The sequence below is a fragment of the Schistocerca cancellata genome, chromosome 1 (genome assembly GCF_023864275.1).
Source record: "Schistocerca cancellata isolate TAMUIC-IGC-003103 chromosome 1, iqSchCanc2.1, whole genome shotgun sequence".
Taxonomy (NCBI): Eukaryota; Metazoa; Arthropoda; class Insecta; order Orthoptera; family Acrididae; genus Schistocerca; species Schistocerca cancellata.
The window spans coordinates 954,240,097-954,258,194 of NC_064626.1; the positions used below are offsets into that span (position 1 = coordinate 954,240,097).

Sequence of the window (18,098 nt, forward strand, 5' to 3'; positions counted from 1 at the left end):
CATTAGAAATACAAGACGACATGGTATTTATTTAAACTGTCCACACTATGGACATGGTGAGACTAAAAAAAGCCAAAGCTTGTGACTGACTACAAAGACACAATGAGAGGAACTTAGGTTGAACCTATCAGAAAAATTAATTGATAAATACAAAGGGAGTGTCATTTCTCCTAAGTCAAGCTGACCAAGATGAATGCCCCATCCTCTTCAGTTGACACAAATACATTTCCCAGAAGTCATTAAACTTGAAGAGAAGAGCAATCTGACAAGAATGCACAGTTTACTACAAGAAACAGGATCAACGTGGGAAACATATTCAGAGAGAAACACAATACCACTGCCCCACGTGACAGGACCCCTTGTGCACCACTCCCAAGCTTCAGAATCTAACACAAAAACATATTTATAACACCACTCTAGTGTGATTTTTATATGTATATGTTATCTACCTTTTAATTTGTATGTTCAAATAGAAAATTTTCATATTTGTTGTAACAAAGATTAGCAATGAGCCACAGTTATCTTGGGATAATACCTTTTACCCACTTCAACCTACAATATCTCCTTATATTTTCAAGCTAAACATGGGAATGAGTTGCCAAAGCAATACATTTTCGAAAATGTGTAAAACTACAAGAAAGAAAACAGATAAGGTTTTGAAAGTTTTGATACAGGAATAAGTACATTAGCAGGTTAAGAATAGCATGCTGAGTTATCCCTCAAAGTCAACACACATTATATATTCTATAAACTTTTATTTTGTTCACTATTCACTTGAAGTACACAACTGTGTCGATTGCTACTCAGAACTCAAGGAACAAAGAATTATTGTGGGCACCATTCTATGTTCTTGTTAGAATTTTATTCTCAGAAAAAGTCTGAACAAAGGTATGAAAAATGTACCATAATTCTAAAAACAATTACAAGAGGGTGATACAGGACAACATTCAACAATTTTCACACTGATTTGATAGTTCCTGGCAGATTAAAAGCAGTGTGCCGAAATGGGACTTGAACCTGGGACCTGTGCATTTTGCAGGCAAGTACTGTAACAACTTAACTGTCCAAGCATGACTCAACAACCCACGATCTCAGCTTTACTTCTGCCAGTTCAGCAACCCCTACCTTTCAAATCTCAAAGAAGTTATCCTGCATACATTGTGGGACTAGCACTCCTGGAAGAAAGTATACTGCAGAGACCTAGCTTAGCCCCAAACCATGGTATTGTTTCCAGGATGAATTTTCACTCTGTAGCGTAGTATGCTCCAATTTCAAACTTTCTGGCAAATTAAAACTATGCACCAAGCTGGGAACTCTGCTGCAGAGTAATAATTATTCAGAAATGTGTTCCTTTTTAATGCTAGCCACAGTGACTTCGTGACAAATGAAAGCAAATGAATGGAAAATATATAACAGAATACACATAATGTATTTGCTAGGGATGGGAATTTGTCTTGCTGAAAAGTCTCTACAAAAATCTCAATTCTTGAGAATCTCATGAAGTGTTTAACTAAGTTTCACTGCCCTGTTTGAGAATTTAAATAAAAGTTCTGTGTAGCAACTACTAGAGAGCAGCCATCAGGTTGATCTTTTTATCAACTTGATGCAGCTGTCACAGTCACATACAGAGTAAAGATGTTTCAAATGCAGTTATCAGCACAGTAATCCACGCACAGCATTTGCACATATCAATACACAGCTTCAAACAGGAGAATTCACAGCTGATAGGATGAAGTTTGTTCTACGTTAATATGGGAACTTCAGTTTTATTTAAAGTACATGCTTATTACACTTTTATTTGACTAAGGACAGTTGCTACTCACCATACAGCAGAAATGCTGAGTCGCAGATAGGCATGGAAGGGTAACAGGGTGGGGTGGGGGACAGTAAAGTGCTGCTTGTGGAAGCAAACAGGGACGAGGTGGGAGAGAGTAGGGCAGCTAGGTGCAGTCTGGAGGGGACAGCAGCAGAAAAGGAGAAAAGTAGAAAGACTGTGTGTGCGTTGGTGGATTAGAGGGCTGTGTAGTACTGAATGGAGAAAGGAAGGGGATAGGTGGGGTAAAGGGCAATGACTAACAAATGTTGAGGCCAGGGGAGTTACAGGAATGTAGGATAGTTTGTAGGGAGAGTTCCCACCAGTGCAGTTCGGAAAAGCTGGTGTTTGTGGGAATGTTGCAGGTGGCTCTGGCTGTGAAGCAGTCACCGATATGGAGAACGTCATGTTGGGAAATCTGCTTCATTTCAAAGCCTGCTTCACAGCCAGTGCCATCTGTATCCTTCCCACTGACATCAGGATATAATGTAGGTAGAGTTCCTCCCTGCACAGTTCAGATAAGCTGATCATGGTGGGAAGGATGCAGATGGCACAGGTTGTGAAGCCGTAACTGAAATGAAGAACATCATGTTGGGCAGTCTGCTTTACAACCTCTGCAATCTGGATCCTTCCCACCAATATCAGCCTTTCTGAATTGCGCAGGTAGGAAGTCTACCTGCTATATATCCTACGTTCCCATAACCCTCCTGGCCTCAAGCTACATTAGCCATTGTCCTTTACCCACCTATACCCTTCCCTGTTCCCATTCCAGCAATATATAGCCTGCTACTGCGCACACACACAATGTGCTGATGAACCCCATCCCCACCCCCTTTGCTCTCCGTCTAACCTCCCGAATACACCAAACTGCCCTACCCTCTCCCCATATCGCCCCTGCATGCTTCTGCAAGTAGCACTTTACTGTCCTCCACATCTACCCTGCTATCCCTCCCTCCTTTTGGCCCAATCTCCTTCTTACACCCACGACCCAGTTTGCTTCTCCCATTGTGCACTTCTACTCGCAGTCTGGCCTTGGTTTTGTGTGTGTGTGTGTGTGTGTGTGTGTGTGTGTGTGTGTGTGTGTGTGTGTCATTCCGATAGAGGCTTGTTTGACAGTACTTCTGTTGCACCTATCTGCAACACAGCATCTCTGCTATATGGTGAATAGCAACTACACTTTTCATAATACTGTCATTATTCCATCCTGTATTTTCCACTGTTTGATTTTACCCTTGTATTTATAACATTACACTGAGCATAAATGGAGCTGCGCCACATTGTGATCGGTAATTTGAAGCCTGAAGTACAGATGTAAGTCAGTATCTGTTTATGGCTGCATAATACGATGGGCTGGAATGTAAAACTTGTAATTCAGTGAGGGAATAATGGCCAACAAAGTATTGATGCACTTAACGCATACATATGTGAGTGAGAAAAACCTAGGTGTGAACTGGAAACAATGGTGCCTGAAGTACCCTTCATCACATAACATATGGTGTTTTTCTGTGTATAGATTTAAATGAAAATAATTTTATCTTACAACAAGATAGTGTTAATAAGCATAATAACATGAATCCGAGTCCACCACAAATGCTGACAGCCGGCCGGGGTGGCCGAGCGGTTCTAGGTGCTACAGTCTAGAACTGCCTCGGGCATGGACGTTTGTGATGTCCTTAGGTTAGTTAGGTTTAAGTAGTTCTCAGTTCTAGGCGACTGATGACCTCAAAAGTTAAGTCCCATAGTGCTCAGAGCCATTTGTACCATTTTGAAATGCTAACAATACAACTTCCCCAGCTCAGTCACACTGATCTGTGTGTTTCTTTAACTCTTTTTCACCTCTGATCAACCAGAAAATAATTTTTTCCAAAAACTATCTGGATAGTTGAAAGGCCACTTACAATAAGACAACTCGTAAAAATGTGAAATGTCTCATATCTTTGACGCACAGTTCTTTCAATGTACAGCTACCAGCAATATCATCAAAATTCACACAGTTAGGAGAAAATGAATATTATAATATCTTTAGGAGACAGTATATAAACAATACAACCATAGCTATAACCCACAGCATAAAACTGTGTCCATCAAAAGGTTTTTCTGAAAATTACAAGAAACAGGTTAGCTCAGCAAGAAAAATATTTCATATAAACACACCTTAAAGTTAATTTATAGCCTTTTTCATTGCCAAAGATGAAGTATATACAGTCAATTAGCACAAGACCCCACGCTTTGCAGAGTAAAGAATGTAAGAGAGATGAATTCAACAATGTAGGAAAAGCTTGACTGCTCCTTACCATAAAGATAACACATTAAATTGCAGACAGACACAATTAGAAGAAACTTACATGTAACCTTTCGGCCACAACCTTTATCAGAAGAACAGAAACACAAAACATTCACTCACGCAAACAAGCGTATCTAATACACACATTACCACCGACTCCGGTAACTTGAGCCAAAATGTAGGAGTCTGTGGTCATGTGTTCATGAGGTGTGCTTGTTTGTGTGAATGAATGATGTGTGTGTCTCTCTTTCCGACGAAGGCTGTGGCCAAAAACTTGCGTGTAAGTGACTTAACTGTGCCTGCCCGCAACTTAGCATGTTATCTTTATGATACATAGCAATTTATCTTTTCTTACATTATTGATATTCCTACTGAAATTAAACAGGTACTAAAAAGTTGATGTTTTAGTGTTTTGATTGTGCACGTCTCTGAAAAAGTGTTGTATACCTCAGAAAAAAAGTGTGCTGTGTCCCACGTCTATAGCGTATTACATAACCTCTGTAGAAAACAGTACAACTTATTCGCAACATAACTGATAAAGTGAAAAGCACAGTAACTGTAGTTGGAATCACTAAAAGTTGCTGTGACTTTTTACAATGACAGTGTATTTAGAAATGAAGTATGTAATGTTTATGACATAGTCCCTATGAACCAAATTAACCTTATTTAATCAGCAACCAAGAAAATCCCAAATTTCAGAATTAAAGGAACCAATAAGACAAAATGTTATCTTAATTTAATTCAAATCTTAGCGATATTAGGAATGGTTTTTCCAAAGCAACAGAACTATGAAACCAGCAGATACATTAAATATTAAAAAAAGGATACGATATAACAGTGTGAACTTCAGTTAGCTTCTCCTTGTTTTTCAAAACATATATTAAACACAAAGCAAATATACTTGTCATATGCATGCTGAGAGATATAAGAAACATAAAGAAGAAACGATAGTTTCTTCTTCCAATGCAATTGTTCACCCATGGGCAGTGATGATCAAAGGTCTGAAAAGTAAGTAGTTTTCAATTATTGCTGTGTCATAAACTGAAACACACAGACACAAATCAAATGTTATGGAATGAAAAATTTTTGTTACACTACTGTAAATATTATGTACTAATAAGAGAACTTTTAATGTTTATGTTTATTATACAGCATGATCAATCCTTAACACAACTGCCTGGCGGGCATTCCCCCCTACTGCAGCATGTCAGGGAAATACTTCCCACTACACTACGCATTATGCTTACTTCCCTCTGCACTACATATTAAGCTTACTTCCCATTCGAGTAAGCAGGAAGGAGGAGAGGTGGGGCCCAGAGGTGGTGGTGCAAAGGGTAATTGGGAGGAAGGGGCAGCTGGAGGGGGGGGGGGGGGGGGGGGGGAAGCAGTCTCTCTGTCAAGAGGTAGTTCATCCTGAGTTAGAGGCACATAAGCTAAAAATTTGTCCAAATCAAGGCATCGAAAGCAATATTAATACCAGAGCTGAGAATTTAAGTGTTACTCAAATACGTGGGTCAGGCCAATATGTACGACAGAGCAGATGAACAATCTGCCAGGACTCATCTGCACCCAGAGAAACACCACCCACATCTGATACTTCGTCAACCTGATTAAGGGTGGAGATAGTTACACGGTAAGGAATGCCTTCCAGCCGAGAGATTCACTACAGTATATATGAGGAGGCTGAAAATGCAGTAGATATCAGTTGGGTCGACATTTATTAAGTAATGTTAGAGACAATCAGGTCAGTAAGAGTGTGTGGGGCCAGGTGAGTGTTCTGTCTCTGCTGTATGTTTTCAAACCGTGCTTTATGATAGGCAAAGAGAGGAATAGCACAAACTACTACTACTACTAAAATGAAAATAGAGAGCTGCAGAAAGAAGGAGCGAATCTCATCTGAAAGCAACTGAAACAATGAAAAAGGCATGCCAAAGAAGCTGGCCTAGCATCTAGAGTCTTCAGACTTAGCACACAGTCGGAGCTGCCCTGACCTCAACCAACTTGCCCATCATTTAAAACATTATATCCACGAATAAAAACCACTTTCAGGGAGAAAACAGAGGACCAGTTCGAAATCCGTGGGTCACCCGCCAATATCAGAGGCAAATAATTCAGAAGACCCTGCTTAGCATGAAGAGCCACGAAGACAAGGCATTCCACCAGGATGTCTAACTACTGTTTATAAGGCTCCATATGCTCAATGTAGGGATGGCCCATTACAAAAGCAAAACTATGTGTTAATCTGTTATGACCAATGCAGAGATGAAGATAGTGGATTCTTCCTCAGAGGAACCAAAGAAAGAGCACTATTCAGCAGTAGGTCTGATCAACAGTGCTACGAGTAGTCTGGAGACTGTTCTTTGAGTTACTACAAAGTGAAACATGATCAAGTGCAATCTGTTTAGTAAAATGCTCCACACACAAAAACACTACATGTACCCAGCAACAAATGCTCCTGACCAACGGAAGATGGAAAAGCATACCCCATCCTAGCCAAGGTCAAAACTGTCAGTGTAAGTGATGGTAGCATCTTGTTAATCCTGAAGAACTGAGAGGAACAGAAGCTGGAAGGTCATGGGACATGTAACTTTAGGACCTTGTGACATCAGTCAAAATTCAACGTCTGGGTAAAACACCCAGAGGGATGAGGTGGAGAATGTAGGAAAACATGGTGAGCACATTATATGGAATCTAAGCTCATTAGTATAAGGGTGGGGGGAGGGGGGGGGGGGAGGAGAGAGATGCAGTCATGACATGGTGGTATGTTGAGAGTGCAGGCACAACATAGGTCATGTGGTGTGGGGAACAACATGTGACACAAAATTAATCTTTGCTTACATAAGGAAAGGTGAAAATCGCCTTAACAATAATTAATATGATAATGTAAGTTTTCAGTGAGTTTTTCTGTTATCTACACCTATTTCTGCCACAAGTTGCAATAATTGAAATAAATCCAGGGTCACAACCCAGTGATACTACGGAAGTGTACATTGTGAAGATAAATGTTTTAGTGTTTAACTTCATATATTCACCAACAGTACTGAGAGTAACTGGTACTTATCAAGTTTACTGTCTCATAGGGGCATAAATCCTTCAATAGAATTCAAACACCGAAGCAAAGGAAAGTAATTTTTTACAGAATTTAGATACCAGTTAGCTCACTAGGTTTGATTAGTGGCATTGAATGAAACTTTAAAAATAATACTAAAAAGGAAAACACTTCCTAATGTTTTGGAGAATTCTATTTATTTGGTCATGAACTGGCCTCCAGCTTCTCAGGCCACCTTCACATGATAAATGTAATTTTGCAGACCATCAGAAAGTTTCTTCTTTTTAATATTGTTACTATTTTCCGGTAAGCACAAACAGAGAATTCAGTTAATGAAACTTTAAATGTAGCAAGCAACACTTTTTATCGATGGCTTAGAATAAACTCGAGAGTAAAAGGAAACTTTGGTTGCAAGAGGTTTCCTGTTAGAAGTAGCTATCTACTGATTTTTACCACACATTCTGTACTCTGGTTCTTGCTGTCTAGTGAGAGTGATGGACATGAAAAAAAGCACTTCCTCGTAATGTTTATTGTTTCATCCATTTTCATTTCACTTCAAAGCAGAAACAACCTAATAAATTCTTGACCATGTCATTTATTAGTAATTTATTTGGTCAAGAATTATTTTATAATGATGACAGCTTAATACAAGAAAAACCCATATGAAAATACACAAAATTTTAACGAGAGGATGAGGCAGATGGTTGGCCTTAGCTTTGTGCAAGGAACTACCAAGATATTTGCAGAAGTGACAAGAAAACTACAGAAAACCTAAATCAGGATAGCAAACAGATTATAATCCTCTGTCCTCCTGTATCTGAGCCCAGTGTCTAAAAAATGCACTCATATGGTTAGACCTACATAAAGTTTTCTTATATTTGGACAGGGTAAAACTAAAAAAAAACTTACCACTATTCAGAATGATGTCAAATTCGAATGAAATATTATCGAAGGGGAAAAATTATGTGAACAAACAAAAAAGTAATGATAATTATACCACAACATAGTGCTGTAAGTAGCAGAAATGCAAAATACAAGATGTAGGGTACATGGCTGTTCCTCAGTTTGTGTCCGAGACACTTAACATGACTGTCTCAATGTACTGCTGGTAAAGTTCTTCTACAAGGGCGGTGAGGGTGCACCAGTAACTCTGCAGAAGTTCTGGGCACTTACAGGTATGGAAAAAGGATTTGTCTGATGTCTGCCAAGGGTCTGGAGAAATGATTATGAAGTTTGAAAAGGCAGGTTCTCTTGTAATATAACGTGCCAGAGGAAAGAAAACAACTGGTCCAACATCAGCATTGCAGGAGGGGTCCAGCAGTAGTGTGCAAACATGAAGTGTATGGGGAATTGCCCGAACTTTTGTCACGCCTGTAAGCACAGTGCATTAAATTTTATGAAACATTCTGCAATGCTATCCATATAAAATTACTCATGTTAAATAGCTGCTTGACACTGACCTGTCAGTAAGAAACATTTGGTGTAGAATTTGTTGCTCATGTGGAAGTGAACAATGAATGACCATGGAACATTGTGGACACACAAAGCCTATTTCCATCTCCAAGAACAGGTCCATACAGAGCATTACAGAATACAGGCAAAGTAAACTCTGCTTGCACATCAACTGGTACCTCATTCTGTGAAGGTAACTGTGTGGTGCAGTTTGACAGCATCACTTATCATAGAGGCATATTTCTTCAAGGAGATGGGTCCTGAGGATCTTGTTATCCATACTGTAACTGATAAATGCTACAACAGTCTTTTTTACACAAACTTCATTCCAACCCTTCAACAGCGTGGATGTGTGAATGGATCATTTTACTGTAAGGTGGTGCTCGTCCACATGCTGCACAGCCATTGCAGTAGCTGCTACAGAGAAATTCTCGAATTCTCGGCCATCATTTACCTACGGTCTGGTCATCCCCATCACCTAATCTTAATTTACATCATTTCTGACAGTGGGGCTGACTGAAAGATGCTGTGCTCCAATTACAAACATAGCTGAATTGAAGGCACGCATTGTGCAACGCATTCTGAATGCCCCTGATACACTGATATGTTGTGGAACATGCTGTTCCCAATTTCAACTTGTGGCAGAAAACGGTGGCTAGCATACTGAACACGCCTTGCGCCATTCTCAGAACAATTAGAAAGCAATGTCACTGTTTCTTTTTTATGCAGGTTTTGGCCTCAGGATGATTTAAAATTGATTTTTCCCATCTGATGTGGTACAACCTTGCTGTTGTGGATGGGCTTACCTAACTAACAGTGCCACAACTGTCGAACGCCAAACTTGTGCAGTCGTGCACATTGCACAATGTGGTCGATTTAATGTGCTACTCATACCACAGCCATTGTATTGTGATTCATCAGTCATTTGTTAACAAACCTGTTTACTTTAGGATGCTTACAGCACCAACTATTTGGAAAACTTTCATTACTTTTTTTTGTTTTCGTAACATTTCCCCTTTCTTCAATAACATTCTGTTCACATTTTACACTATTCTGAACAGCGGCTCTTTCTTACAGCATGTTGTCACAGTTTTGCACTTACGATAGGGGTGAGATTTATGTACAGAAGTTAATTCAGCAACAAAGCAGGAAGACTGCCAGCTACAAACTGTGAAGTACTACTGAAGCAAATAATAAAATGAAAATTTTGAGACAAATGTCACACTTTTATAATATTCTGGGCTATTATGTCATTGTCAAATTTGTGTGTCAAAAAACATTTCATCCCCATATACAGAGAAAACCTCCCCCTCCACCCCCAATCGTTTGTTCACACCACTGTACATGGGGCAAAACACACACTAAGAAATTCATTAAAATGCAACTCTGTATCCTGGTATATTTTAATGAGACTCAAATTAACAGTAGTTATACATTTGTATACAGACACTACTTCAAGAATATGAATTGAAAACAATGACTACAGAAACATTTACACAGTTTACAAGAACAAGTCACCACACAAAAATAACCATTTCTTGCAAAACTCAACTATATTTATCAGTAACATCTATTCATATACACGACGGCATCAAGTAAAAAATTTGTAAACAGTGCCAGTATCATTCCACTTTTGCCAAAGGCATATTCCAGTGACAAAATTATGGATACAACTGCCTTTTTGTACTCATAATACACTTTTAGTCTGCTTAAATTTTCTAGTGTAGACTCCTTAAAACTGACAATTTTTCAGACTTTCTTGGATAACATTTAACTATCTGAACGTTTCCATCATTTGAGAACCAACTAAAACAGATTAGATTTATTAGTTGTAACTCTTATGTCATTTTCTACACTCATCCACACTTCTTATGCTGACTGGTTACTAATCTCTACCCAAAGGTAATCATTTTACGAGCAATGAAATACAGACAAATGGCGCACTAGCTTTCCAACCTTGTTCACTGGGAGGCAATATGACAATATTGAGACAGCCTCTAAAAATGAAAGCTTAAGAAAACCTGAGCAAGATATACTACATTTTAGGAAGAATTAAGGCTAAACATTCATTGTAGCATGGAGCTGAAGTTAAAGAACTTGGGAGGAGAGGGCTCAGGTAAAAACCGTGCATTTGTTTTTGGCAGTCCACTACATGTGTCAAGCCTTATCACATTTCGTTATGAGCTTTGCAGTCTTTGATGCATTTACAGAAGATCTGACTTTTTTTTGAGTAAACAGCAGCTGCACAACTTGATTAATCTGTAGACACTTCACACACATTCTTAAATATCTAACAACTGGTGCATTACTTTTTACCACATTTCCATTTATGGTAAGATACAAGCAACAAGAGACAAAAAATTATAGGAACTTTATGCAGGACTAGTAGTACCACATTCTGAGACATCTCAGAGGGGTTGGGATTACAAGAGAGGAGGATGGGGAGGAAGGGACAGTGATAATAGGTTTCATAAACAGCAATTATTACAAACCCCATTTCCTCCTCCACCAATATAGTACTTTCATAGCATATGATAAAGCTATAATTTTTATGCATGTGACCAATCAGTATCTTAACTTCACTGAAAACCAATTTTGGTATTATGGCATCATTGTGGACTAGCATTACTTACCTCAACACAAACATTGCACACACTACAGTGAGAGCACCGTGGTGGACGATAAAACTGACAGGTGACACACCACTTCATACGAACAGTAATCCCATTTATTTCAACATTTTTGTATAGAGGTGCTCTGAAGTCATCCTCCCTGTCCTCTTCTGGGGAAGCTACACAGCAACAACAACATTAACAAATAACAACATGTGACTAAATGCTTGTTTACAAAAATTATTTTCTAATCACCTGCAGAAAGAAAATAATCGTAACAGAACATATAACAGAAGCTTCAACAATAACAATTCAACAAAGTATAAAGTAATATCCTGAGACATGAACACTCAATTTCTATTGTGATATTACAATTAAATAACCCTCTTACCATAAACAATTTTGATTTGTTGGTTGTTCCTTCTTTACAATGCAGGATGCAAATCGACAATGCCCTGTGTTACATATGAATGGACCTCTATTGAATGCACACAATGACAACATACTATCCAAGCAAGCTGTGAACCTGTGTGTTTACTAGCTACTGTACTGAAAATTATCTAAAAATAAAAAAAAGCCTAAGTGCAACTAAAAGATGTAAAATTTTCAATGCCTACCAATCCAGCCACTCAAACAAGATTTTAGAAAAAATTCACAAACTACTTTTGACAGTGAATCACATGACATGAAGAGTACAAGAACTTCCGAAGTCTCCAGCTCGTTCTGTAGAGGGTAGATAGTTCCCATGAAAAATATTAGTTCAAGAAATAAGATATGAAACAGATGTACACTTGGAATGTCAAAGAACATGTGATCCATTAGCAAAATAATCTTCAAGAATCACAATGGCAGTGAATGTCTAAGCAATGAATATGTTAAGCTTTGGCCTCACCAGATACTAAAAGAAGATCGTCTTAGAGCACAAGTAACCTCTCCTTTCATGGGTGCAAAATGCATTCCGAGTTGTTATTTTTTCTATCCTGAAAGCCTTCTAAACTCTGTATTTTATTCTTAACCAAACATTCATTAATATAGTTTCTTTCTAGTTCTTCTCTGATTCCCGTAATCAACGAAATTATTGGCTTCATTTTTCAGAAATAAAGGTATGTTTGTTTTGTCACCTTGTTCTCATTTATTCATAGAGTTGTTCATTTGCCATTACTTCATATTTTTGGATATTTTGATAGATCTCTTCATTACTTCTCATATTCTAACAATGTTGTTTGCATTGCATCCTATATTTTTCAAATATTCTTTCACATATCTATTCTGTCCAGATTATAGTTCATTGTTAACCATCAAAGGCATATGAAAATTCTTATCCCTGCAGAAGAATATTTTATTTGTTTGGACAGGCATTTCTTCATATAGATATTTTTCATTAATCCATACGCTCTTTTCATTTTACTTACTCTTACATCTATAGCAAATACTTCCAGTCTTTTCTGCTGCATGGTTTGTCCAAGACATTTTACTTTACTAATTATTGTAATGTACCATTTATGTTTCTACATACTTCTGTGTATTTTTATATTTGTCATGAATTTGGTTTTTTCAACTGAAATTCTGATCTAGTTTTATTGGCTGTTCTTTTCAGAAGAGTTGTTTCTGTAATTGCTTTGTCATATTTTCTTACAGTATTGCAAAATCATCTGAAAAAGCAAGAGGGTTTACCTTAATGCCACCCAGTTTCCTCCCTAGAATTATTGGTCCAATTATTCCCTTGCATTTCTTCTTCTTCTTCAATCATTATCATAGATAATGAAGAGACCTAAATGTCTCAGGGAAAAATATAATTATAAGATCTATAAGATCACCTGAGGTACAGGACTTTCCCATTACGTCCAATGCTGGGGTGCTATTCCAATGCTGGAGAGCCCTGGCAGTAGTGACAATGTAAGGGAAAATCAGCAGAGGATATGAATCTAACTGGGTTGGTGAGGGCGCTCAACTTGGGTAGTTCGTGCAGCAATATCAACCACAGTGCTGTGGTGGTGTAATGGTTAGCATTTCTGCCTAACAAGCAAGAACACTCAGGTTTGAGTTCCGGCTGCAGCACAAATTTTAATCCATTTCTTCTGCTTCAGTCATTATTGTAGATAACGAAGAGACCTGAATGTCTCTGAGAAAAATATAGTTATAAGGTCCAGTTATTTTTAGCTCCAAATTCCAAATCCTTACATTCTTTCTAAAACAGTTGAACAGTAAATGTGGTAAGGAATGACTTATCTTACATCATTTTTATTTAAAATAGCTGAAGAATTTGCCATAATTTTCATTTTAGATATTGTGTATGTTACAGATTTATGAACTACGTTTGTTAATTTCACTTTAAAATAAAATCCTTTTATTGTCCTGTGTACCATTTCTCAGCCTATTGAACACATTCTTCAGATCAAAATGTAAATGATGCTATTATAGTTTTGCTGGTTAATGTCCTGTGTTGAATTATGAATCTCGAAATAAAAATCTATTATGTGCAGAATCTTCCCTTACAGAAATGAATTGTTTAGACAAAGTTTCTTCAACTCTTCTCCGTAGTAGCTTCAATAGCATTTTCATGCCTCCATTAAAAGTAACACTCCTATGTAATAGTTGACATTTTGCTTGCATCCTTTTCAAGTTGCAGGTGTAGCAATGCTTTTTTTTTTTATCCTTCTGCAATCTTTTCTGGTTCTCAAAAATCAAGTGCATATCTCATTTTAATCTTAAATTCTGAACATTTCAATAATCATGCTGTAACTGCGTCTTCATCACTTGCTTTCTTATACTTTTTTGAGTATTTTGATGATTTTATGAATTTTTGTCTTTGTTGGAAAGCCCAGCATTTCCTGGCATTACTGAGAACTAATTTAATTGTTACAACTTGACAGTAGAAGCATCTATTAAATATTAGCGAAGTTTTTTGATCGGTGTCCTTGTATTTAATCATATTTTGCCACATCCATTTTTAAACAATTTCTTGCTCGATATCCTTTCAATTATGTTTTAACAGTTTTTAGCAAACTTTCAGTATTATTTTTGAAGAAATTTTATTGCATTACCAAAAGATGAGGTTTTTGAAAGGATCTTATTTTCTGGATTACTTTTGCTGTTTCTTTTCTGTGTTTTCTGAATTGTTCTACGAGTAAAATAAGTGTTTTGGGGTTTGTCACTGGAAATCCTTGCAACCACTCCAAAACTTGTACTCCACTATCAATCTGTGTATCTTTGTAAGTTCCTATGCATCTCCTATTCCCAACCAGTTCCTCAGGAACCTACTCCTCAAGGGTTTCACCTCTGAATGACCGAAATGTAAGACTTGTCTCTTATGAGGCTTGTTTGAAAAGTTCTTGAAATCACCACCAGAGGTCAGCACTAGCACAATGTGTTGTTCACATGATAATCACTGAACTGTTGCCTCTAAACAAGTACCATACCAGTGCTCTTGGAAGAGAGCTGTGGCAGGGATGTGGCTCTGTTGTTGTTCCCACGTATTGATTTGAAGGGGGAGAAAAAAAAAAATCTGATTTCCAGAATACACTGGGAAACCCTACTACTTCATATTCAACTGTTGCCAAGTGGACAAATGAATTTAAATTTGGTCCAGAGAGCTTAGATGATGATCCACGCAGTGGTCGGCCAAGATGTGTCACTACTCCAGAAATCACTGCAAAAGTGAACAAAACGGTCATGGAGGATCGCCGATTGAAAGTGCGTGAAACTGCTCACAATTGCCAGATGCCATCTGAAAGGGTATATCATATTTTAACTGAAGAATTAGAAATGAAAAAATTATCTGCAAGACAGGTACCATGACTCTTGACGTTGGATCAAAAATGCATGAGAATGGAAACATTGGAACAATGTTTGGCCTATTTTAGGAGAAATGAAAAAGATTTTTTGCACCAGTTTGTGACCACAGGTGAAACTTCGGTGCATTACTACACCCCAGAGACAAGACAACAATCCAAGCAGTGGAAACACTGCTAATTCTCTGCCACCAAAGAAAGCAAAGACAATTCCTTCAGCAGGAAAGGTTGGTTGGTTGGAGAAGGGACCAAACTACACAGTCATCAGTTCCTCTGACCTTAGATTAACTAAAACCGATAAGATCCCACATCAGAAGAGGGAACTACAATGTCCATAAAATCATAAACTAATGACAGGGAAGGAAGGAAAAGGGCAGAAGAAAAGGTGAGGGAAAGAAAGTGACTAATGACAGGAGCGGGAAGGAAGAAGCACAGCAGATAAGAGATGCTCAAGACATAGCAGACCCCGTAAGGAGAGGAATGGGAAGGCAGAGGGCCAGAGTGAACCACCAAGCCCAGTTGAAGCCAATCCAGTCGGCGAAGGGGGCAGCAAGAGGGCCTGCCATCCCCTCCACTCACTGACAAGGTGGAAGGACCCTCCCTTAAATAGAGTGATGAAAACCCCCACCAAGAATAAATCGTAAAACGAGATCCGTCGCTGAGGCATTGTCAGAAGGTAGGGGTAGCGAGTCTGGAAAGCTAGAAGTCTGTCGCAGGGTGGCTAAGTTGGGGCAGCCCAATATGACGTAAGCCAGTCAACATCAATCCACAACGACAGGGGGGGGGGGGGGGAGGGGGGTCCTCATGACGGGGGAGATAACCGTGAGTCAAAAAAGTAAGGCCGATGCGGAGCTGGCATAGGATGACAGAGGCCTTACGAGAGGCCCGTAAGGAGGACCACCATTGAGTTTTAGAATCCTTAATTGCCCTAAGCTTGTTCGGTGAAGAAAGAGTGTGCCATTCTGCAGCTCAAAGGCCCAAAACCTGACAACGTAATGCCAAGCGAAGATCAATTTCTGGAATGCCAATAGCAAGAGATGGCCTGGTAGTAGCTAATTTAGCCAGTCGATTGGCAAGTTCATTGCCAGGAATCCTAACATGGCCCGGGGTCCAAATGAAAACCACCGAGCATCCACACTGAGCGAGGAGAGAAAGGGAGTCCTGGATAGAGATGACCAACGGGTGGCAAAGAAAGCACTGGCTGATAACGTGCAAACTGCTCTAAGAGTCACTACAGATAGTGAAGGATAGTCCTGAGCAGGAGCGGATATGGTCCAGTGCGCGCAAGATGGCTACCAATTCTGCAGTAAAAACACTACAGCCATCTGGCAAGGAACAAAGTTCCGTGTGTCGCACGTAAGTGCAAGCAAAACCTGTGAAGCCAGCAATCGTGGAGCCATCAGTATAGATCACTTCTGAACCCTGAAAGGAACTGGAAGACAGGAGAACTGGTGGCGAAGAGCCATCGGAGGGACAGTATCCTTTGAATCGACTGAGAGATCAAGACAGAGCTGCGGCCGAGATACACCATGGAGGGGTATGTGCGTGAGTGGAGAAGAGAGGCGGTAAAGGGAATTGCTGGAGATCAGAAAAGAGCGAATGAATGCTGACAGCCATTGTAAGCCTACATCATGGCCGCCGCTGCGGCAGGGTGATCTCCGTTTCTGGATAAAGGAGACAATAATTAGGGTGCTTTGGGGTGCAGCGAATGCGGAGCACATAAAATATCAGCTGTTGTTGGCGCAAAACTCGCAGTGGTGGAATCCCCACCTCTGCGAGAAGGCTAGTCCGTAAGGCACCAGTCGCAAGTCGGACCCCACGGTGGTGGATGGGGTCTAGTATCTGCAGCATCAAAGGCGACGCAGAACCATAGATAGGACTTCCATAGTCTAAACGAGACTGGACCAGCGCTTGATACAATCGCAGGAGAACAGAGTGGTCTGCATCCCAGGTGGTATTGCACAGACACCTAAGAACACTGAGATGGGACCAGCACGTCCTCTTCAGCTGGCGAAGATGAGGGAGCCATGTCAACCTGGCATCGAAGACCAGACCCAAGAAGCAATGGGTGTCCACCACCTCGAGCGGCTGGCCATCGAGAAACAGTTCCGGATGGTGATAGACTGTACAGCGACGGCAGAAATGCGTGACATGTCTTGGCTGCTGAAAACTGAAAGTCATGGGAGAGAGCCCATGAGAGTGCCCAGCAGATAACCCCCTGTAGACAGCATTCTGCAGCGCCCATTATGGAGGAAGCGAGGTAGATACAAAAATTGTCAGAATACAAAGAGGAGGACACTGTCGGCCCAACAGCTGTCAGCAGACCATTAACGGCTATGAGAAAGAAAGGGACGCTCAGCACGGAACCCTGTGGAACCCCATTTTCTTGCCGATGGGGAGTGCTGTAGCAGGAGTCTACTTGGACCTTTGGACCTGAAAAAGAGTGACAAGAAAGGAAGTCACGGATAAAAATGGGCAGAGCGCTACAAAGGCCCCATTCGTGTAGGGTGGTGAGGATGTGGTGGCACCAGGTGGTGTCATAGGCTTTATGCAGATCAAAGAACACTGCAAGGAGGTGTTGCCGATGGGCTAAAGCCGATCAGATAGCAGACTCCAGGGGGACCAAGTTATCCACCATAGAGCGGGAACAGCGAAATTCACTTTGAGTCAATGACAAAAGGCCGTGGGAGTCAAGGATCCAAAACAGCTGCCAACTCACCATGTGTTCAAGGAGCTTGCAGAGGGTGTTAGTAAGGCTAATTGGACAGTAGCTATCCAAATGAAGAGGCGGCTTCCCTGGCTTCAACACTGGAACAACAATGCTTTCCTGCCACTGGGTAGGAAAGACTCCCTCACTCCACAGACAGGTGAAGAGGGTCAGTATACAACGGTGGCCAGCCACCGATAAGTGTTGGAGCATTTGGTTATGTATCCAATCCGGTCCAGGAGCCGTGTCAAGACAAAGGATGAGGGCACTGGCGAATTCCCACTCTCTGAATGGAGTATTATATGGCTCCGAGCAGCGAGAAACAAAAGACAAGGACAGTCGTTTTTAATGCTCTTTCAGGAGAAGGAACTTGGGTGGATACTGAGTTGA

At 40.0% G+C, this 18,098-nt stretch overlaps 1 protein-coding gene across 2 annotated transcripts in view; it reads right to left on the bottom strand.

Annotated features, from left to right (window-relative positions):
- LOC126088257 (palmitoyltransferase ZDHHC8) overlaps positions 1–18,098 on the bottom strand; it is a 288,604-nt gene that overhangs the window by 163,766 nt on the left and 106,740 nt on the right. For both annotated transcript variants that reach the window (XM_049906397.1, XM_049906390.1), the window contains exons 3-4: positions 11,232–11,389; positions 4,926–5,098 (exon numbers count right to left, since the gene is read on the bottom strand). In XM_049906397.1, coding sequence (XP_049762354.1) covers positions 4,926–5,098; positions 11,232–11,389 — 331 coding nt within the window. The remainder of the gene's footprint in view (positions 1–4,925; positions 5,099–11,231; positions 11,390–18,098) is intronic.